At 59.8% G+C, this 22,692-nt stretch overlaps 1 protein-coding gene across 3 annotated transcripts in view; it reads left to right on the top strand.

Moving 5' to 3' along the window:
• SEMA3F (semaphorin 3F) overlaps positions 1–22,401 on the top strand; it is a 108,295-nt gene extending 85,894 nt beyond the window's left edge. For all 3 annotated transcript variants that reach the window (XM_037904568.2, XM_037904567.2, XM_043551581.1), the window contains 13 exons: positions 396–489; positions 3,326–3,445; positions 9,262–9,401; positions 9,958–10,072; positions 10,778–10,847; positions 12,342–12,486; positions 13,799–14,021; positions 15,931–16,019; positions 16,633–16,674; positions 17,192–17,349; positions 17,702–17,769; positions 17,967–18,100; positions 18,342–22,401. In XM_037904568.2, the coding sequence (XP_037760496.1) occupies positions 396–489; positions 3,326–3,445; positions 9,262–9,401; positions 9,958–10,072; positions 10,778–10,847; positions 12,342–12,486; positions 13,799–14,021; positions 15,931–16,019; positions 16,633–16,674; positions 17,192–17,349; positions 17,702–17,769; positions 17,967–18,100; positions 18,342–18,800 (1,857 nt within the window). In that variant the 3' untranslated portion in view covers positions 18,801–22,401. The remainder of the gene's footprint in view (positions 1–395; positions 490–3,325; positions 3,446–9,261; positions 9,402–9,957; positions 10,073–10,777; positions 10,848–12,341; positions 12,487–13,798; positions 14,022–15,930; positions 16,020–16,632; positions 16,675–17,191; positions 17,350–17,701; positions 17,770–17,966; positions 18,101–18,341) is intronic.
• The last annotated feature ends 291 nt before the right edge of the window (positions 22,402–22,692 follow it).

The following is a 22,692-nucleotide window of genomic DNA, read 5'->3' as shown; positions in this document are numbered from 1 at the left end:
ACACATTCTGTTTCAGCTGGTGCTCCCAGGTTGCCTCCGGGATGCGCCCCAGCTGGAGTTTGGTGCCATGACAAAATTCCCCAGAGGAGAAGTGATAACCGCCGTGTCCCACTCAGATTCCTCCTCGGCAATGGGTAATTCCTTTCTGCCTCTTAACTTTGCCTCTGCAGTTCCAGTGGACCCAGCATTCTCCTTCATTGCCTACCATTCGGTATGTGCAGCATGACTGTGGGCTGCTAACAGCTGCCATGCTCCCCCCCAGAGGGGGCTGCATTTCACTTCTGGGTAAGGTGAGGCTTGTGAGCGCTGTGGAGTTATGAAAGCGCTTTGGGTTCCTCTGTCCTATGGAAATGGAAGGGGCGGGTGTAATGGGCTCCCTCCTATCTCTGTTCCAGGATTATATCTTCTACCTGGAGCCGGAGAAGCTGGAATCAGGGAAAGGGAAGTGTTCCTATGACCCCAAGGTGGACAGCGTCTCAGCCTTGATAAGTGAGTCCTTCTCTCTTGCGACTGCAGCACTGCAAGGTGGCCAAGGGGACCGGGGCTGCTCTGGCTGGGCCCTGTGGTGCTCCAGAGGGACACCCAGCTGGTTCTCGGCACTGATTCCAGGACCATAGATGGACCTAGACCAAGAGGGGCAAAGGGGTATAGTGGTGTCAGCCATTGCCAAGGCACAAGACCAGGAAAGGGCCAGAGCAGCAAAGGGGAAATGCAGACAGGGCTGTTGCCTAGTCTCCATGCGGGGAGATGTCTGCAGGGGTGAAGGTGGAGTAGCCAAGGCCCGGGGGGCACCAGAGCCCAAAGATCTAAGCTCGGCTGCTCTCCAGAACCACCTCAGCCAGGGCAGGAAGGTGCCTGAGCCCTCCCCCAAGGGACCAGGAGACTGGGAAGGTGCCCAGGCATGTCAGAACCCAGTTGTGGCCTTTAATTCATAAGCTCCGGCCCGGAGCCAGGAGGGACCTGGCTGGTTGGCTCACGGGGAATGCAGCCGCTGCAGATAACGTGTCAGTCTTGTTGAGCTACTCTGTCCTCCCTGCTGCCACCAATTGAACCCTGGGTCACACTCTCCAGTGGTGCCACGCAACCACTCTCGCTGCCCAGGGAACACCCAGGGGAACTCAACAGCCACAGAATGCCTGCTGCCTGCTCTGGTCTCGGCTGCTGGCGAGCCCTGCCTTGCGCAGACATCGCTGCACTGCAACCCATGCGAACTTGCCACTCCAGCGAGAAGCAGCCAGTTGCAGGTTACGGGGAGCTGAAACCAGGAAGTGCATGGGCTGGGGTCCAGGTTGAGGAGGAAGCTCCAGAACTCCTGTCCAGGCTTTGCCTGGGACAAGCCAGAGAGCAGAGCCCTGGGGAGCCGGCTGTTCTCTTCCCGGGCCCAGCACACACGGTTCCCCTTGCATGAACCTGGCATGGCACTCACCTGAAACAGATGCTGCTGGCCTAACACAAGGCTCCACCATGACTCTCCATTGCTCAAGGCTGGGGAAGTCTCTCCCCATGAGCTCCCATTTTGTGCCTCCCCTAGGCTGTCCCCCACCCCCTTGAACTAGCCAGAGCCACAACTGCGTGGGGGTGGCCCACAGACCCCTGCTCTCCCTCCCAGCCGCATTAGAGCGGAGCAGTGGGCCAGGGAGGGACCTGCACCAATCTGAGTTGAGTGCCAGGGCTGGTTGCATGCCAGGGAAATATTAGGTGGTTTGAGACCAACGTTAAAATGAGAGGTGATGAGAAGCTGTTTAGGACTGCAGGGCAGGTGGCTGCTGGGGGGCTGCTCCCCCCTCCCCGGAGACATTAGCCTGGCGGCATTCTGCAGCTCTACTGAAGGTGGCTGCCCCCAAGAAAGCCAAATAGGGATCTGAGTCCAGGGCCCAGCGGCTGTGGGGCCAGCAAACCCAGTCCGGGTGTGTGGGAGGGAAGGCAGCAGGTCGAGACACACGCAGACGGGGCACTTTGGCCCAATGTGAGGACTTGGAGGGCTGTGGCATGGCAAGAGGCGCCCAGATGCCACGGTTTTGGGTGTGGGACGAACCTAGGTAGAACAGGGTGGAAATGGGGTAGGAGAGGCTCCGACAGCCACCGACAGATGATGGAAAAATCCCCAGGGCGTCTCTCCCCTCAACAAGGTCAGATCCAACCCCGGGGTAGGAATGGCCACAGTGAGTCAGCCCCATGTGCTAGGAGCATCTCCACCCCAACTTCCTGTCCTATTTCTGTCCCTATTCTCCCCATTCACCTCCCATTTCCTATTCCCCTCCCCACCCCCACCCCCAGCTGATCAGGCGCAGCCCCGGGCACTGCTGGTGCCCTCCTGGAAGGTGCCAGGCCACAGCGCATGGCAGCCCTGGTGTCCATGGTGCTTTGCCCCTGGGGTGGCGAGGGGCAGGGATGGCTGGGATGGGGTTGCAAAGGGTGGGAGACCGAGTCGGAGCAGTGAAATAATGCGGGTCGGTATCGATGTCCTGCCGTCCCCGGGCCTGTCTGGGCAACAGCTGTGCCGGGCTCCCCCAGGAGCACTAGCCAAAGTTCTCACTTACTGCTAATCCCACCCGCCCCCGCCCCCAGGCCTTGCGGGGCCTCGGCTGCCTTTGATCCTCTCCAGGCACAGGTATTGCCTTACACACCAGCCCCAGCACTGCTTCGTTCATTGGGGAGCAGCTGTGAAGCAGGGGGATGGCAGCCAGACCTGGGACCGTGCCCCCGCCACAGTGCCAACCGGGCACCATGTGGGAGATGGAGACCTGTCTATGAGCTGACAAGGAGCTGGGGTCCCTCTCCCCAGAGGGGAGATGGAGTGCTCTCAGGGCTGCCCCAGGCTCTCTCCCCTGGGCTTTCTCCCCACACCCAGGGGCCCCGCGCCAGCCCATACACTCTAGGCTGAAAGGGCATTTCTCCTGGACAGCCTTTGAAGCAGCTCATGAGTGGCACAAGTTGGTGATCCCGGTGTTGCAGGAGCAGCAGGTTGTGACTCCCTGTCTTTGTCCCATGGCGTGTGCTGCTCGCAGTGGACGTGGGCAGCGAGGACCTGCCAGCTCCTGGGGCGTTGTGGGCACCAGCCGTCTCCTCACTGGCTCCCATGATGGTGTCCTGCATTCCACCCCCGGCCCCAGGATGTCCTGGCGGAGAGAGGGCATCAGCCAGCCCCCCATGCCAATCAGCACCACCACCGCCCGCAAGCTCCCCCTTTGGGCAGGGCTTGGGGGCAGGACAAAGGGTCTGCATGAGGAGGGGTTGGGGGGTCCTCAGGCCCCACACGCTCCCCCTTCAGGAACTGCTTCCCCACACACCCCAGTCCCTGCTGACCTCTGCCTCCCACCTACAGATGAGGAGCTCTATGCTGGCGTCTACATTGACTTCATGGGCACAGACGCAGCCATCTTCCGCACCATGGGCAAGCAGACGGCTATGAGGACTGACCAGTACAACTCCCGCTGGCTGAACGGTGAGTCTGGGGGAGCTGCGGGTGGGGACGGGCCAGCATCATGCATCTCCAGGACATGTCCAGCAGTAAGAGATCCCTGGCTGCCCTCTGGCCTGCCATTCCTGGGGCTTCTCTGGGGCTCATATAGCATGAGCACTGCATCCAGGGTGGGGCCCACATCCCACAAGTGCCCTGGAGATCCCCACCCCCTGCAGCATTTCAGGAGAATCTCCATGGCTTAGCCCCGGTGGAAGTCAATCGTGGCCTCGTGCCAGCTTGGCAAGGCTGTGTCAGGTACATGGTGTAACGATGCTGGCTTTGGTGGGACACGACTGAGATTACCAATGCAGGACAAATTGCTTAGAGCAGGGCAGTCACAGCCCCAGGCTGGTGGTTCTCCACCTCTAAAGCAAACCAAACCAGCCAGCCAGAAAGGACTTCGGTCTCACTTCACTGGCTAACCATAAGTCACACAAACAATTCCCTTAGACACTACAGTTTCCCAGCATCACCACCGGTGCCACTTCTTATAGGGATGAATGGTGATGAAAACCAATACCCCAGTAAAAGAAAAAAGGTTCTCCCGATCCCAAAGGACCAAGCCCCAGACCCAGGTCAATATACCAGTCAGATCTTACCCACAAATCATGCTGTTGCCAATCCTTTAGAATCTAAATTCTAAAGGTTTCTTCATAAACGAAAAAATATATAGATGAGAGCTAGAATTGGTTGAATGGAATCAATTACATACAGTAATGGCAGAGTTCTTGGTTCAGGCTTGTAGCAGTGATGGAATAAACTGCAGGTTCAAATCAAGTTTCTGGAGTACATCCACAGCTGGGGTGGGTCATTCAGTCCTTTGTTCAGAGCTTGTTCAGAGCAAGGTTCCTCCAGAAGTAAGAAGCAGGATTAAAGACAAAATGGAGGGATTTCCAGGGCCTTTTATATCCTCTGCCCTGTGGAAGGACACCCCTTTGTTCTTACTGTGGAAAATCACAACAGCAAGATGGAATTTGGAGTCACATGGGCAAGTCACATGTCCATACATAACTCCATTCTTTACAGGCCGATGCCGTTGCTTACATGTTAGTTTGAACATTCCCCAGAAAGCTCAGATGTGGATTGGTGTCTCCCAAAGTCCATTGTCAGTTAAGTGTTTCTTGACTGGGCACTTACTGAGAATAGTCCTTTCTCAAGAAGCTGACCAATTGCTTCACTGAGGCTACTTAGAATTAAAACACATTGAGATACAAGTACATAGCCAATATTCATAACTTCAACTACAAAAATGATACACACATACAGATAGCATAATCATAACCAACAAATCATAACCTTTTAATAGACACCTCACATGACAACCTCTGTACAATATTTGCTGCAAATATATAACAGTGGTTGCAACAATGATCTATACGGTTACAGTTTATGTCAATAACGTCACGCATGGGGCAGCCTCGGGGTGCAGTTTTCCCTTTGCCCGTGGTATGCCAGGCAGAGCTGGTGAAGTCACAGCCCTGGGGGCTCAGGGCAGGAGCAGGCGAGGTGCGTTTTAACCAGGGTGAAGTGAACGACAAACTTTCCTCAACTTCCCTCCAAGCCCCCAACTTCCCTTCACCCCCCCTCAGCTTTGTGCCTTCTCCCATGCCGCCCCTGTGCTGGGAGCCATCACTCTCTTCCTTCAGAGCCTGGTGCCAGGGCATTTCCACCCTTCTGAGCTGCTTCCAGGGCCCCCTGAAGCCTGAGGCCTGCACATCTGCCCCCTTCTGATTCCTGCTGGCAGTTCTGCCTCTGCCAGCAGAGCCCGCGACAGTGGGCTCCGGCCGCCAACCCGCTCACGGCTGGGGGCATTCATAGGCAGCAATCCCCACTCTGGGTGTGTGTCCAGCAGTAAGAGATCCCTCTGCAAAGACCCATCAATGCACGCTTGGCCCACTCCATCTTCAGCGGGCACCGCAAAGGTGCTGCCTGCCTGCCTCCTTGCCAGTTTCTCAGGCACTCCCACCATGGCAAACCGCTGTGAGGGCCCCAGCAGGAATGCCGAGCCTCCTGGTTCTGGTCACAGCGGGTCTAGACATCCCAAAGGCCTCCCACGCAGCTACCTGCTGTGGAGCTGCGGCGATGCTGGTGCCGGGGGGCAGTTCTAAGGCTGGGCCCGTCTCCTTCCCTCAGCAGTTGTGCAGAACATGGATGAGCGCAATCGCTGGTCCACTGGGAGCAGAGAGAGATTCTACTGCTGCTCCCCTCTACTCAGGCCAGAACCAGGCTCTAAGTCCTTGGGTGCCCTGCTTGGGAAGCTTGTGAGCACTGGAAATACCAGAAGAGCAAATGGGATGGCCACCATCTTGGCCTGGGGACCTCCAGAGCTCAAACCAGGAGCTGCTACAGCTTGAGCTAGAGCCCAGGCTGGGGCTGTGAAAGCCTCACCTCCTGTGGCCCATGCAACCCAGGAGGAAAACAAATCGGAAGGTTGATATCGTCCCAGGACACAGAGCAAAGCAATTGGCATCTGGCTGCATTCTCCCCTCAAAGGCGTTGTCCTCATTGAGCAGGAGAACCTGTCAGACTGGGAAGTGCTACAGACAGGACATGGCTGCCTAAGACCAGCCGTTGCCTAGGACGGGGGTCAAAGTTTCATCCGTGACATAGAAGTGCCCTGCTGAAGGGGGTTCTTACTGAAGGACCAGGCTAGTGCTGGAGCTGAGGAGGAACTCTGAAGCATCCCTGACCTGTTTTGCCAGGGCAGCCCTTCCCTGGTACAGTGATCTGAAAGTGTGAGACCTGCCCCAGGTGCATGACCTGAGACACTTGCAGGTGTGCACCCAGACTCACCAAGATTCAGGCCAGTCAACCCAGTAGTTGCCAAGCCCTCATAGCTCCATCCCTGGAAAGTGGACAACCAATCAGCAGCACTATGTCCTCAGCCACCTTCAGACCTGGTAAAACCCAGAAGAAGTGGTGGCCATTTCATCAGGCAAGGACAAGAATTCCCTCCCAGCATGTGAACCTCAATGAAAGGGTCTTACCAAAGGAACAGGGAGTCCCTTGAAGACCCATGTGGGGTCTGGGGGAAGTGCCCACACAAACTCAAGTATTGCAGAGCCAAGTCCTGGAATAGAAACAGCAAAGGGCAGAGAACAAGTAAAACTGATAGATAGATAGATAGATAGATAGATAGATAGAGGGGGGTGTGGGGATCGATAGATAGATAGATCTGTATGGGAATGGATGGGTGAGGATGGAGGGATATGTGGGTCTGGATCGATGGAAGGGTCTGTATAGAGCAGGGGTGGACAAACTTTTTGGCCTGAGGGCCACATTGGGTTTCCAAAATTGTATGGAGGGACAGTTAGGGGAGGCTGTGTCTTCCCAACCAGCCAGACGTGGCCAGGCCCCAGCCTCCTATCCAACCCCCCACACCTCCGCTTCTCGCCCCCTAACGCCTCTCCTGGGACTTCTACCCCATCCACCACCCCCTGCTCCCTGTCTCCTGACCACCCCCGGACCCCTCTCCCCTGACTGCCCCCTGCCGCCCCATCCAAGCCCCCCCCCCCCCCCATTCCTGACTTGCCCCCTGGAACCCCTGCCCCATCCAACCACCCCTTCTCCTTGTCCCCTGACTGCCCCCGGAACCCCTGCCCCTGACTGCCCCCCACCACCCCATCCAACCCCCTCTCTCCTTCCTGACTGCCCCCCCCAGGACCCCTGCCCCATCCAACCCCCCTGTTCCCCGCCCTCTGACCACCCCGCCCCCTATCCACACCCCCAACCCCTGACCACCACCTCCAACTTCCCTGCCCTCTATCCAACTCCCCCTGCCCCCTGCCCTCTTACCACGCTGCCTGGAGCACCAGTGGCTGGCGGTGCTACAGCCGCGCCTGCCAGAGCACCAGGTCAGGCCACGGCTTTGCAACTGCGCTGCGCACGCTGAGGCTGTGCGGGAGGGGGAACAGCAGGGGAGGGGCTGGGGACAAGCCTCCCAGGCCAGGAGCTCAGGGACCTGGCAGGAGGGTCCTGCGGGTTGGATGTGGCCCACTGGCCTTTGTTTGCCCACCTCTGGTATAGAGGGATAGATGGTTCTGCATGGGAATAGTTGGATGGGTCTGAATGGGAATGGGGTGTCAACCCCATCATCTGCAATAACCAATCCAGAACATTTCTCTCCTGCTCTCCCTCCCTTCCCTGCTGCAGCAGAGGGAGATCCCTGGTGGAAAGTATGCCTGGCCTTCTCCCAGTAGCACCTGCACCTGTGACAAAGCCTCAGTGACAGCTGAGTAAACTGAAGTTGGAGCGATCATATTATACCTCTGGGCACAGTAGCTGCAATTGAGAAGGCAGAGCTGTCACCGTGGGCTTGGAGGCATATTGATTGATGATGGACAGAGATTCTAGCAGGAACAGCACTGGTCACTCCACTTCCAGCTGCCAAACAGTTTCCATTCTAACTTCCTGCTTCCAGTTGCTCGAAAATTGCTGGAACTTCGGGGCTGAAATTTCCCAAGCGTGGGCTCCTTCATGTGAATTGATATCCAAACGTTTGAGCAAAACACTGTCAAGCCATTTTGGAGTCCAGGGAGAGTTGGGAGCTGAGGGGGGATACACTTTTCTCATTATTAAGAAAAAAAATCATCGGACTTTTGTACAGCACCTTGAGCACTGGCACAAGTGGGGGTAGGCCACTGACGTATGGTATGAGGCATGCCAGTGAGAATGCATGAGCATCAGTCTGCATTATGGCCTCAAGAAAAGGAGGACTTGTGGCACCTTAGAGACTAACCAATTTATTTGAGCATAAGCTTTCGTGAGCTACAGCTCACTTCATCGGATGCATACTGTGGAAAGTGTAGAAGATCTTTTATACACACAAAGCATGAAAAATACCTCCCCCCACCACACTCTCCTGCTGGCAATAACTTATCTAAAGTGATCACTCTCCTTACAATGTGATCACTTTAGATAAGTTATTGCCAGCAGGAGAGTGGGGTGGGGGGAGGTATTTTTCATGCTTTGTGTGTATAAAAGATCTTCTACACTTTCCACAGTATGCATCCGATGAAGTGAGCTGTAGCTCACGAAAGCTTATGCTCAAATAAATTGGTTAGTCGCTAAGGTGCCACAAGTACTCCTTTTCTTTTTGCGAATACAGACTAACACGGCTGTTACTCTGAAACCTGTCATTATGGCCCCAGTGAAACATGCGTGCCAGATGGTTAACCATGGTCGCCCTAACCACAGTCAATGCTCCTGTCGGAGTCAGTGGCAAAAGTCCCCCTGGCTTCCATGGGATTGGTCACAGGATATGTTGTTGCTGCAGTTAGCCTGGGGGCTTGGCAGCTAGGTCTGAGCAGCCAGGTTAGCTTCGTCTGGGTCTGAGCGTCCCCACTGCAAGGCCCAAGCTGTGCTACGGTGTCTTCACTCACCCGTGTGCCTGCAGCAAATCCCACAGTTATTTGTGCTGTGGAGTCCTTCCTGGTCATTTGCAGGAGAACTTGTCTATCCTTTGGGAGGACTTGTGGGAAGGCCCTGGAGGCTTCTGGCTAGGAGTGCATTCCCCCAAAAGACAGGGAGTTCTCTAGCTAACTAGTTCCACTTTACGGGCTTCATTGCTAGCTAAAAACTTAGGATATTACATTAAAAACTGTTAAGAGAAAACTAAGGTTGCCTTGCTGAGCATTCCAAAGCCACAGAACCTTAACTGCCCTGTGTGTGGGTATTGCCATAGGGTATTTCTTGACAAATTCACATGTTGTTTTGCCAGCCGGGGGGCAGCGGGGCCACGTACTGGCCTCTCAGTAGATTGCAGGGCAGGCTTACAGCGCTGGCATTTCTGGTTGCAGACCCAGCGTTTGTTCACGCCCAGCTCATCCCAGACAGCGCCGAAAGGAATGACGACAAGCTTTACTTCTTCTTCCGGGAGAAATCGGCTGATGCCCCACAAAGCCCTGCTGTCTACTCCCGCATCGGGCGCATCTGCTTGGTATGTACCTGGCTCCCCATGGCGCCTCCGGCTGGGAATGGCTGGGAGCTCCCCCCACAGACAGAGTTCCTGCTCCATTCTCTACAGTGCCCCCAGCTGGGCCTGGAATACCAGCAGTGTCCCCCACATACTGAGCTCCTGCAGGGAGAAGATGGGATTTGAATAGAGTAGCTGGGGACCAGCAGTGTCCCCACACAGCCAGCACTCCTGCCCCCTCCCCGCAGAGCCCCCTGCTGGGACAGGCTCGGGGCTGGAGTACGGGGTTGCCTCCCACACCAAGCATCCCCTGTCCCACTCCCCACAGCGCCCACTCCTGGGAGAGGCTCGGGCTGGAGCAGCTGGGAGCTCCCCCACAACCAATGCCCCCTGTCCCACTCCCCACAGCACCCCCTGCTGGGGGAGGCTGGAGCTGGAGTAGTTGGGGAACCCCCAACAGCCAGCGCTCTTGCCCCTCCCCACAGCACCCCCTGCTGGGAAGCACAAGCTAGGAGGACGAGCCTAGCTCACATTCTGGTTGCCCGGGTGCCTGAGGATGGTATTTTCCCCTCTGGTTTAGAATGACGACGGAGGTCACTGCTGCCTTGTCAATAAATGGAGCACGTTCCTGAAAGCCCGGCTCATCTGCTCCGTTCCAGGGCCTGACGGGATCGAAACGCACTTCGATGAGCTCCGTAAGGGCCGGTGGGCAGGGGGCATGCCGGGCAACGAGGTGTCTGGGTGGGGCAGCGGCTGACTACAGACCCCAGAGGTGGTAGCAGACAGAATCTCTGTGCTGCCCGAGTAGTCACTGCAGGCTGCAGCGTCTCTGAGCAGGGGCATCACTTGTGGCAGGGCAGCACCACATCTGGGTCCCCAGCGCCTCCTGGGGAGCTCACAGGGGCCTCCCTACCCAGCCAGGAGCGAAGTCGCTCTCGGCAGAGGCTGGGAGGCAGCGCAGTCCCCAGCAACTTGTCAGCGCCTGCCGTGGCACGTGATGGATGGGCTGCACCCGGGAGCAGGATGCACCATCCCATTGCCAGCTGGTTCCCTGCGCTTTGCTTGCCTAGATCAGAGGCTCCCCTGGTTCCTGAGGGGCACTGTCCCCAGCCTGCATCTTTCCCACTGGTGCATGCCCTGCAGCCAAAGCATCCCCTGTGCGACAGTGCCTGGGCGAAGCCGGATGTTCCCCCCACAGCCAGCACTCCTGCCCTGGTCCCCACAGCAGCCTCTCCCCTGATGGGAGAGACTGGAGTAGCTGGGAGCCCCCAGACAGGCAGCGCTTCGGCCACGCTCCCTGCAACGCCCCCTGTTCTCTCTCCATCTGCCCTGTGTTCCCCAGTCCCTGCAGAGCTCTGGGGCGTCTCCCCGGCTGTTGATGCTTTCTCTTCTCCCCTCAGAGGACGTGTTCATCCAGCAGACCCAGGACGTGAAGAACCCCATCATCTACGCCGTGTTCGCTGCCTCTGGGTGAGCCCACCGGGAGGGGTTGGGGATGGGTCTCCATGGGGACCAAGCTGGGTGCAGCCCCTGCTGAGTGAGTGCATCCCCATGGGAGCAGAGGGGGAGGCACTGCAGCAGGCCCTGAAGCCCAAGGATGACATGCAGGGGCTTCTGGGGGGAGGGGAGTAGATATCGGGGGTATCACACTCGGGGGCAAATCCTCCTGGCGCAGGGCACACTGGTCAGGCATGTCCCACCACAGGCAGAGGGTTCTGGTTCAGGCCTGTCTTAGCACAAGCAGAGAGGGTTCAGGGTCAGGCCTGTTCCAGCACGGGCAAAGAGGTTTCTGAGTCAGTCCTGGCACGGGCAGAGAGGGTTTGGGGTCAGGCCCATGCCAGCACTGGCAGAGAGGGTTCTGGCTCAGGCCTGTCCCAGCGTGGGCAGAAAGGGTTCAGAGTCAGGCCCATCCCATCGCTGGCAGGGAGGATTCAGGGTCAGGTCCCCCCAGGTGAGAGCAGTGCCCTGTTGGGCCCTGTTCCCCACTCCCCCTGGCAACCCCCACCCCCCTACCAGCATGGCCTCCCGTTGCACGATCTTAGCTCAGGCAGGAGGGGCTCCATGGCCTGAGACTCCCTCTTTCCTGCCTGCACCAGACCCAGGAGTGGGGATCCCTCTCGGCTTCCCTCCCCAACCTTGGGAACCCCGCAGGGCCGGGTGCTGGCCTGGGCAACGTTGGGCTCTGCCCCATCTTGGCATGGGCCTGGGGCTGGCACTCCCTATCTAGCCACATGCTCCCCGGGGCTTCGTGGGCGCAAAGGGGTCTCTTTTCTCCCACAGAAGCCTGCCCCACCCATCCAGCTGATGACTGAAGGGGGGCAGGGGTGTCGGGGGGGGTCTCGTACTACCCCAGGGGAGGGGATCCCAGCCCGACTGGGGATTCACCCAGTGTCACCCTCGGCAGGGAGGCACGCACTAGTTCACAGATGGGGAAACTGAGGTACAGAGAGGCTAGCGACTGGCTCAGGGTCACACCGCAGTCCTGCGGCAGAGCCTGGCATGTAACCCAGGAATCATGGCGCCCACGCTGGTGCAGTAAACATGCGGGCAGCCTTGCGGTGTGCCAGCTGGCGTCACTGAGTCAGTCCTAGCTGGAGAGGTCATGCCGGGCAGCCACTGAGGACCTTGATCCCTCCGGATCTGCCTCTGCAGAGATCCAGAATCACAGGCAGCTGGGTGGCGCTGTTTGTTGGACATGTCCGGGCATCACTGTGCCATCACCTTCACAGCCAGTGGTGCCCGGACACCCCCATGCCAGGCTAGGATCCTGGCACCCTGGGAACAGGCCCCTCACACACGTTTGGGATGAGCGTTTCTGGATCCCACATGAGCAGAGAGCTCGAGGTGCTGTCCCAGTCCGACTGGGCAGGGTCCCTGCCAGGCAGGGCAGGGCGGGGCATGGGTTCAGGGTGGGTCTGACAGAGGTGCCCCCTGGAGATAACGTGATGTTCCCCTGCACCTCAGGTCTGTGTTCAAAGGCTCCGCCGTGTGCGTGTACTCCATGGCTGACATACGCATGGTCTTCAATGGGCCCTTCGCCCACAAGGAGGGACCCAACTACCAGTGGATGCCATACACGGGCAAGATGCCCTATCCGCGCCCAGGCACCGTAAGTACAATCGGGGCCTCCTGCCAGAGCACCCAGCCAGGGCAGGCAGCAGGGGAGCGGGGTCCTCTGGGGATGGCTGCAGTGATGGGCACCGGAGGTGTGGGGCCAGGGGCACAATCACAGAGTGCCCGCCAGTTTGTGTGTGTCTGGGCATGGACCGCCCCTGTGCAGAGACTCTGATGCTTCCTCACCAGGAGTTCTGGGACCTGCCTCACTAAAGGGCCTAGAGCACTCCCCCTGGAGTCTCCCAGGAGGGCCAGGGGGTGGCAGACAGGCTGTGGCTATGAAGGGATGCACCTTGCCAGGGCTGGGGGGCTGGGCAGGGGGATGAGGGAAGGGCCACGAGATAGTGCACTCAGTGCCAAGGGAGTGGGGCTGGCACTGCCCAGCCCTGTGGGGAGCTGACTGGCTCCAGGCTTGGCCATGGCCCGTAGAGCCTTTGACCACTGCCTGGGCTCCTCCTAGCCTAGCCTGGCTTGGGATCAGCCCCCTGTCAGCCTAGCGCTAGGTGGGCTGGGGTCCCCTGCCGGGACCGCCCCCACTCTGAACACCCTCAAGCCCCTCTTCCCAGCAGAGAGGCCAGGGACTGAGAGGGGCCCAGGGAACTGGGGAAAGGGCACTTTGGCCCTGTGGCTGCCTGGCCACCTGCTGCGAGGAGAGGGCATCCATGTGTGGGGCGCTCAGCCCAGTGCTGGTCCCATGCTGGCCTTGTGCCAGGCCTCTGCCAGCCCCTGCACCAGCGGCACGCAGCCTGCTCTGCCAGGGCAGAGGCTCCCCCTGTACCACAACCTCCGGCCTGGGCAGAGGCAGGGGCAGGGCACAGGGGCAGCACGGTGGGGAACGAAGGAGTCAGAGGCTCGCCACAAAGGGGTCACACATGAGATGGTTGCTTTGGGTCGGGGTCTCATGGCACCTGATGCTGGCTGCAGGATGGGTGCGCCGATGCCTTCAGGAAGGGAGAGGTGGGCAGAACAATGCCCAGGGGCATGAGCTGTCATGCAGGATGGGTGGGGTGGGGGCCATGCCCTGGGGGCATAGGGGGGCCATGCCATGTGGTGGGGTGGGGGGGCTGTGCATAGGGAGGCAGGCCATGCTTTGGGGTGGGGGGGCTGTGCATCGGGAGGCGGGCCTTGCGGTGCGGCGGAGGGACCATGCCTCAAGGGACTGGGCGGAGGCGGTATCATGGGGTGGGGCGTGGGGAAGCCAGGCCACTGGGTGTGGGGAGGGGGGGACAGGTCGTGGGGTGGGGAGCGGGGGGAGGCCGGGCCGTGGTTGAGAGGAGGGAGGTCAGCCTGCCCGCTCTGTGTTTCAGTGCCCGGGAGGCACCTTCACCCCTTCCATGAAGTCAACCAAGGATTACCCAGACGAGGTGATCAACTTCATGCGCACGCACCCACTGATGTACCACGCCGTGTACCCCGTGCACCGCCAGCCGCTGGTCGTGCGCAGCAACGTGCACTACAAGTTCACCACCGTGGCCGTGGACCAGGTGGACGCAGCCGACGGGCGCTATGAGGTGCTTTTCCTGGGCACAGGTACCCGCATACGTGCGCTGGAGACACACACACCATGGACCCACACAAGCCATGTGGGAGGGCACGCTGCCTGGCACTGGGCATGGCAGGGAGCTTAGTCCTGCTCTGGGCCGACTCGCCAGGTCAGCGTTGCCAGGGCTGCCCTGCCGCGCTCTCCCCGTCAGACGTGCCTGGCCACTGCGAGAGCTGATGATCAGCTCGTTGACAGAGGAGCCTGGCAGAGAATTCCATCTGGAGTCCCCCCACCCAGGGGCTGCCCCAGAGCCTGTTCCGGGGGTGCAGCAATCCAGGCCAGGCTGTGTATTCAGGATGAATGGAGTGGGTGCCCTGTGGTGACTCCAGCCTGGCACAGAGCAGGGGAGGGTGTGGGGATCTGGAGGTGAGTGTTCGGCCCCCCCAGGCTCCTGGCGTGAACAATGCCCAGGGGCATGAGCTGTCCTGCAGGATGCATGGGGAACGTGGTGCCCTCAGTAGGGACTCAGCCACCAGAACTGGGCCGCACACAGCGGGGCTGTAGGTGGGGCAGGGTCTGCACTGGCTGTTGGTTCCCCACCTCTCATGGAGGGATTGTGCCAGGCTGACGCCCTGGGCAGATCCCAGCCCACCCTGTGCTGGGCAGCTTGGCACTTGCTGGGCCATGTGGGGTCTGGGTCATCTGGGGCCGTAGGGGCAGGGTCTGCGCCAGGCCCCCAGGGAGCCAGCCTAGGAGGCAGAGGGGCTTGTTTAACTGGAGGGCTCGTGACAGAGCGGCCAGCGCTGCCTCGGCCCCTCTCAGGGAGCCGTGCCCTTGGCTGCCAGCCGACCCGGGGAGCCCAGCCGGCACCGCCACACAGGTGGCAGGGAATGCTAACGACCCAGAAAGATCCCATTAGCTAACGAATGCGCTGCCTCCTGGCCAGCTGTTCACTCAGCCGCCCCTGCACACGGCAGCCTGGCCAAATCCTCCCAACACCTGTCCCGCCCACCAGGGAATTTCCTCCCTGCCCCAGCATCAGTGTAACGAATCACCAGAGCTCAGCTGTTCCTTCCCCCGGGGGTAGGGGCTGCAGCAGCCTGTGGGATGGCGTGGGGGGTTCGGGCCGGTTCCCGGATGGAGACGACTGTGCCAATGGCACTTGATGGTAGCGAGGAGCTCCCACACCTGTGCCCCTGCCCTGCCAAGGGTGGGGTGCCCAGCAGGACGTGGGGGAGGGGACAGGGCTTCCCCATCGCTGCCTGGGCAGCCCTGCCTGCGAGCCAGCTCTCCCCAGGCCCAGGATCAGAGTCCCAGACCAGCCTCGCTCTGCATTGCGCAGCTATGTTCTGTTCATCCATCGCGCACTCCACCCCAGAGGCAACTGGTTTGAGTGACGGGAGTTGGCCTCTCCCACCCCCAGTCAGTGGCATGTGCTGTGAAGTGCTGGGCGACCCACGGGTGAGGGGCCAGCCGGTGCCATGTGCGTGTGTTCGTTGGAGCAGCATGTTCTGCAGCGCCCCACGTGCGTGGGGCCCATCTCGGGGGCCCACACTGAAATCAGAGCAGACGCTGGCAGCTTTGTGAGTTCCTCCTGCTGGTGCTGCCTGCAGGGCCCCCCGCCTCTCCCTGGCACTCCAGCAGAGGCTTCGCCTCAGAGATCCCCAGCCAGGCGCAGCGGCTGCTGGAGAGATCCAAGCACCTGAGGCAGCACTGGGCAGCTGGATCCCCCTGGGGAAGATGAAGCCGTGACTCTGGGGTTCAGTCCAGGCCCCAGAGTCCTGTGCGGGCTGAAAGCCTCGTGCTGATCCAGCCTCGGCGTGTTTATAAAGCTGTGATGGCGGGGTGGCCTCTCCCTTCCCACGCCATCCCCATCGGCACGGCCCCGCGCCCCAGGCTGTGGCAGGGCGGAAGGGTCCATCCCGCATGGCGCTGAGTGCTGGCTGTGCCTTGCAGATCGCGGCACAGTCCAAAAGGTGATCGTCCTCCCCAAGGACGACTTGGAGACCGAGGAGCTGATGCTGGAGGAGGTGGAAGTGTTCAAGGTAACGTCTCCTGGTTCTGTGTGCATTGCACCATTGCACTCTCAGGCCTTGCTGTGCCCCCCCCCCCCCGCCCCCTCCCGCCATGGCCTGGGACAGTTCTCCCTCCCTCACCCCCAGCCTCGGGGAACCTCTCTTCTTCCCGCTGCTGCAGCAGCAATGTGCAGCAGGCTGCCACTGCAGCCTCATCTGCGGCTTCCCAGCAGGCACCTGGGCCTTGATCCAGCACTTGCTGGTGTCAGTAGGGGGTGTCACGGGGCCCCGTCGGCTGCTATGAGGTGCCCAGTCCCATGGGCTCTGACCTCCGGCATGGTCAGTGGCAGGAGGTGAGCATGCCATTCGGCTGGCTCCACAGGAAGTATGAGAGCCCTGCTACCGCAGCTTGCTGAGGGAGCGCTCCAGTAGATCATGTGCCAGCAGCCTGTTCCCGGCGCTAAGGGGCCGGGGTTGGAGCCCTGGCTCCCTGGGGCATGTGTGACTGCTCCAGGGAGAGGGTTTGGTGCCAATGGATTTGTTTCTGACTCTGTCTCAGCCCTTTGCTCCCTGTGATCAGGAGCAGCTCCGAGGGGGCTGAGTGACCCAGACTAACCGCTGTGCTCCCATGCTCTCATTCCAGGTTCCAGCCCCCATCAAGACCATGACCATCTCCTCCAAGAGGGTAAGCCGGTGGTGCTCTGCAGGGGATGGGGTCCTCACGGGGGTCACCCACCTGGTGCAGATGCCAGCCCAGCCACGGCACTCCTGCCTGCTGAGGAGGGATGGAGATTCCACGTGTTCCTAGCTGGACAGGGACTCTCCGAGCATCCCCAGGGGCTTCCACCTTCACTCGCGTAGCGCGGCTTGTGGGCTCAGACGGGCTCTGTCGTTAACTCGCAGGGGCGGGCGTGGGAAGGGCCACTCAGAGATCTGAATGCCCAGCCCCGCTTGTGGAAGCACCAGGGGGCCGGCTCGGCGGGCGATGCACGGGGCATACCAGAAACCCGCTTGCTCTGCCTCAGCCAGCCCCGGGGAGAGGGGATCTGCTGGGAGGGTGCAGTTCCCGGCCATTTCCGGACAAGCGCTGCGCTCTCAGAGAGGCAGCCCCTCCTCGATCCCAGCTGGTGGGTTTGGCACCTAGGACAGTGCAGGGTCTGCCGCAAGGGGGCATCTCACCACGTCCCCTTTGCCCCCCACAGCAACAGCTGTACGTGGCCTCGGCCATAGGCGTGACCCACCTGGCCCTGCACCGCTGCGATGTGTACGGGGAGGCCTGTGCCGACTGCTGCCTGGCCAGGGACCCCTACTGCGCGTGGGACGGCAAGGCCTGCTCCCGCTACTCAGCATCCTCCAAGAGGTAGGGGCCAGCCGCACTGTGGGGGCGGTTGTACCGGGGCCCAGCATAGGGCCAAGCAGTGCTACAGGGAGGGGCTTTTATATGGGGGGACCCTGAGCCCTGCATGGGTTCTCGTACTCACTGGCTGGCTTTGCCAACAGGGCGCTGGGAGGCAGCGTGGGGGGGCAGGGGACTCTGTATCTTCGATGAGAGGCAGGATTGGGACTTAGCCCCAATCCCCGCGGTACCTGGAGGGGGGTGACCGAGCCCCGCACACTGCAGCAGAACTCCACCCACGGGGCTGCCCCAGGTGGTTGGGGACACCCTGAGACTGTGAGCAATTTTCCATCTGTGCCTTCTCCCCCTCCCACAGGCGGAGCAGGCGCCAGGATGTCCGACACGGCAACCCCATCCGCCAGTGCCGGGGCTACAACTCCAATGGTGAGTAGGGCCAGCTGGCCACCCTGCCCCTCCTCACACACACGGCGGGTACGTCTGGGACACGAGGGATGGAGAAACGCGGCGAGAGGTGGAATATGTAGATTAGATGTTCTCTCCTAACTCTCTGGGTTGGGTCGGGTTCGCAGCGTTGTGTTGATTCCATTGTCCGACCTCCCGTCTCCTCTGCCCCACTCCAGCCAACAAGAACACGGTGGAGGCTGTCCAGTACGGGGTGGAGGGCAGCACGGCCTTCCTGGAGTGCCAGCCCCGCTCCCCGCAGGCCACCGTCAAGTGGCTGCTCCAGAAGGACAACAGTGACCGGCGGAAAGAGGTAGGAGGGTGCGGCGCTGGGGGGTGCCTGGAGGGAAAGGCCCTGCAGCCCACTGCCTGCTGTCTGGGGCCGGGGGCCAGGCTGGCATAGCGGGGGGCTGCAGGTTGGGACTGAGGCAGTGGGGGAGGCTTGCATGGAGCCTGTCTCCAATCTCCCCTCCCGCCCTCTGATGACCCCCTGCCATGCCCGACTGTTTCTCGCCCGTTCTAATGCTCTGGCCCTTGGCCTCTCTCCCGTCCAGCTGCGCACAGAGGGCCGGGTGCTGCGGACGGAGCAGGGGCTGCTCCTGCGCTCCCTGCAGCTCTCAGACAGCGGTCTCTACTCCTGCACAGCCACTGAGAACAACTTCAAGCACACGGTGGCCAAGGTGCAGCTGCACGTGCTGAGCAGCGAGACGGTGCACAGCGTGCTCTTCCAGTCGGAGGCGCCCGCCCTGCAGGCCGACGGCGACGTCTCCACCTCTGCGCTGGGCATGCGGGCTGGCCTCCCTGGTGCCCCCGGGCCCCATTACCAGGACCTGGTGCAGCTCCTCACCCAGCCTGAAATGGGACTCATCAACCAGTACTGCCAGGGCTACTGGCGGCATGCAGCCTCCAGCCACAAGGAGGCGCTGGCCAGCCTCAAAGCCAAGGAGCTGCAGGAAGAGAAGAAGCCTCGAAACCGCCGGAATCACCAGCCAGACGTGGACCAGCTCACATGAAACTGCCACCAGGGACTTTGTAATAACAGTGCTATATTTCCCCCCCCTTTTAATATTAAAAATATCTATAAATATATATATAAATATATATATATACACACACACTCCCCCACTCCCTTTCAAGACAGTATTTATTTGTAGGTTGTACATAGTCCATGGGAGATGCAGTCCCACCCTATTGCCCCATGGCCCTTTGGGCAAGATAGCCAGGTTCCCAGAGGCACCCTGGCCAGCAGCTTGTCCTTTTCTCTTCCTAATGTCTACGGTACTGTAAAATAAAAGGCAGGCACCAAGTATGGGGGTGGGGCTATGGTAAGATCCCCTCCCCCAGTCCCTCATCAAACCAGAAGCTCTCGATGCTAACGTAGGAATGAGCCAGCGCAGGACCCTCTGCCCACTCTCTTGATCCCAAGCCAGAGTGCTGGCACCTGGAGGGGCCACTCTCTCTCTCTAGCTGGGAGGGGGTGTCTCTGAACTGGGGTGCCATTGGCAGAGCTGCCATGTTCCCTCTCCCCCTGACATGGGACCCGTTGGGGAGCCTGGGTTTGGTCTGTTTCCCGCCAGTGCCCTGGGCACTGATGTGTGGTGGGCCCGAGCTGGGGGGGTGTCTGACTTAGGAATGGGAAGTCCATGCTGGGGGTGGAACTTCTTGGCCACTGACAATATCCTTCCCCTATTGGCACTGGACTAGGAAGGGACTGGCAGGGAGAGAGGGAAGTGGTCCCCTCAAGGGGACTGGGTCCCAGGAGCCTGGCACCCATTGTGCATGCATGCCCAGTTTCACGTCACTCCTGGGTGCCTCTCGAATTCCCAGGGAGGCACCATCGTTGGTCTAAACCCCATGGGGGTCAAGGGCACAAGGCCAGGCTCTTCCACCCACTGCTGGCCACATGTCACTCCTGCAAGGGGTATGCTGGGAATGATATCACAGGCTCAGCCTGGGCTGATTGGTGGATGATGTGATGCCCTCAAGGAGGTGGAGCTGCAGTGGTATAAAAAGCTGGCTCTGCAGCTGGGTTAAATCAGGGATTCAGGAAGCAGGAGGGGTGAGGATGTCAGCTGCAGCCGCGCTCCGCTGGTGCCAGCTGCACCTAGCAGGCACGCCCGTTCCCGGGCTCTGCTGCGGTGGCACCTTGGAGGGTACTAGGGAGCCTGGGCATAGGGGCCAAAGCTGCTCTCTGGTGGAATGGATGGGGCAGGCACTCCTCCCTCCCCCCACCCACCCTCGGAGGTGGGAAGAATTCCTTTCGGCAGGCGGGGTGAAGTGAGGAAAGGACAGAGCAAGTAGGGGGATGGAGCGAGGCAAGGCAGGGAGCAGGCAAGGTGGGGAGCAGAGGCAGGCAATGGGTACCTGGACAGCCGGGTCCCCCCTACTGAATGACCTTGGGCAAGTCACTCCCCTATCTGTGCCTCAGTTTCCCCATCTGATTACTTCTCATTATTTATTTAGCCATGGCCCCACTGCCACTGGACCTGGCAACACCAGCCTCTCTACTGTGCGGCTTCATGATGGGGGGGGGGGGGGCAGGGGGAGAGAGAAGGGTCAGTATTGAGTTGTGAGGCATTGTGGGTAGTGAAGTCCTGGGGCGCCTGGTTGCTACCCTGGGCCGTGTGTGGGAGCTGAGTAGTGGGTCTTCTGGCAGCTACACTGACCCAATCATGGGGATTGGGAGCTAGAGCAGAGTGTATGTGGGGAGGGGGTCAGTGGGATGGGGGGGTGAAAAAAGGGGTTGTGGGAAGGGGCTGACTGGCTGACAGCGCAGCCTGCATTCAATCCCTAGGCCTAGTGGCCACAGCCACACTCACCCTGGCAGACCCCAGAGTGCTTTGCAAACTGGACTGACAGGGGCACTTCACCCACTGCTGAAATGCACCTACCTCTGGGGAGGGTGGGGTTACAACAGTGCCTCTGCCCCACAGCTTAAGTCAGGACTCTGAAACTGCCCCGGGAGCTGGGGGAGGAGGCAAATTGGGCTCCAGGTGCCTGGGGCAGGCATTGGCTGCTGCTACTGCCATGGGAGTTTTAAGGCCTGTGCTCAAAGCACCTGCCCAAAAGGGCTGTTAATTGGTGGGGAGAGACCGAGCCTGGGGTTTAACCTGGCTCCCTTGCTCCCAGCCTGTGCTGCCCGGGGTCACCACTAGGGGCCAACCTCAGCCCTGGGTTCAGCAGGGGGCCCAGCTCCTGGGCCACAGAGCCGCTGGCATGTTGCCCACACCACCCCAATAGTTCAGGCCAAGTCCGTGGCTGGTGCAAAGTAGCATGGCGTCATGGCCTGCCATGGGTATTGGTGCGGCTTCGCCCCTTCCCACCAACTGAGGATCCAGCACTGGCCCCTCCGGAGTCAGGTGCCCATCCTCCCACTAGCGTGGCATGGTCCTCTTGCACGTGGGCACTCCATGGCCACTAGCGGCTGTAGCGCTGCCCGCTGGGGAAATCCAGGCAAGCTGGAGCAGTGGAGCCAAGCAGGGCAGGCAATGCTGCCCAGACAGCACACAGGGACACTCCCAGCCAGGGAGGTTACTCAGGCTCAGGGCAAGGGGACTGGCCCAAGGGTTGGGGACACAAAGAGGACTGGGTATCAGTCTGGGAGAAGGCACCATTAGCCACCAGGGTCACTGCCCCACCTGAGCCATGATGTGTGGGCACAGCTGCCATGGCACTGCACACTAAGGAAGCCAGGGCAGTACTCACTGCACTACGTGCTGATTCTCCCTGGGCAGGGGAGACTATAGCATGGAGATCAGCTCTCCCCAAGCAACTCCTGGCTTTTTGGGGTTGGAACCAGCTGCCTTAGGTGGCAAGTATATGGGGCTATGGAAATTAGTGGCTAGCCCCATGGAGGTCTGTAATGAAAGCTAGGCAATACTATGGATAACTACCCATGATTTCAGATGAGAGAAGAACATGTGACAGGGTCATCATACTGGGACACACTTCACCCTGCAATTCCACCACAGTCAGAGTGCCTGGGCGCCCTGGGGGCTATGCCCATCTCTATTCACATGACAGGCATCCGAGATTCATCCGTTGGTTTTCCTCTGAGATAACAATGCCAAGTTCCTTACTCACACACACCCCTCATAGGGCTCAGCTCCCCCCAGCTGAGGGAGGGTGAGAGAGCAAAGCATCCTGGGGTCAGCTATGCAAATTCCAAAGCAGGAAGTCAGGCCCTGAGAGCCTGCTCCCAGCTAGCTGAGACTCAAAAGGGTACACCATGGGCCATAGGGACAGCCAGGGAGAACTCGCCCTTCCCAGGCCAAGCCAGTGAGGCAGCAATTGTGCCCTTTGCTTCCCAGTGCTGCTAATGCCCGGTGTTAACCACTTCCAAGCAGGCCGCTCATGAGATTGAGTAGCCCACAGCTCATGTGGTGTGTACTGACAGTTACCCGCTAGGGCCATGCCCCCCGTCCCCCACCCCATGGGACAGCTGCCTGTGCCGGTTCAGACCAAGCGCATCTGCTCTCTGGTGTAAATAGTTGTAAATGGCAAATGTAACGGAAGCGGAGCAGGCAGCAAGGCTGAGCTCCAGGCACATCACACCTGTACTGTGAACTTCCTGTGGCTGGGAACGAACTAATAAACAATGGCTTTGTTTATGGAGACGCTGCCTCTTCCTTGAACCTTCTCTCAGCCATGTTCTGTCTAGAAAGGCCTTAAGCTAGTGGGAGTTCTCTAGTGATCAGAGCAACCCATTGTCCAGCTGTGCCAGTGCACATGTAACCCACCGGCGTGCTGTGTTATGAGTCCCCCTCTAGTGGCTGCTCCCCTAGGAGGATAAGAGCCTACTACTGCTACTAATGCATGGAGTTGCTCCTTTAGCTAACATAATAGCAACCCAGGCTTTTAGTGCTCACAGTTCGGGGTTTGTTGTCCAGCAATTATTCTTAGTGG

Source organism: Chelonia mydas, chromosome 7, assembly GCF_015237465.2.
Source record: "Chelonia mydas isolate rCheMyd1 chromosome 7, rCheMyd1.pri.v2, whole genome shotgun sequence".
NCBI classification, from domain to species: domain Eukaryota; kingdom Metazoa; phylum Chordata; order Testudines; family Cheloniidae; genus Chelonia; species Chelonia mydas.
The sequence above is the reverse complement of the archived record's forward strand: the minus strand, read 5'-3'. Positions and strand labels throughout refer to the sequence as shown.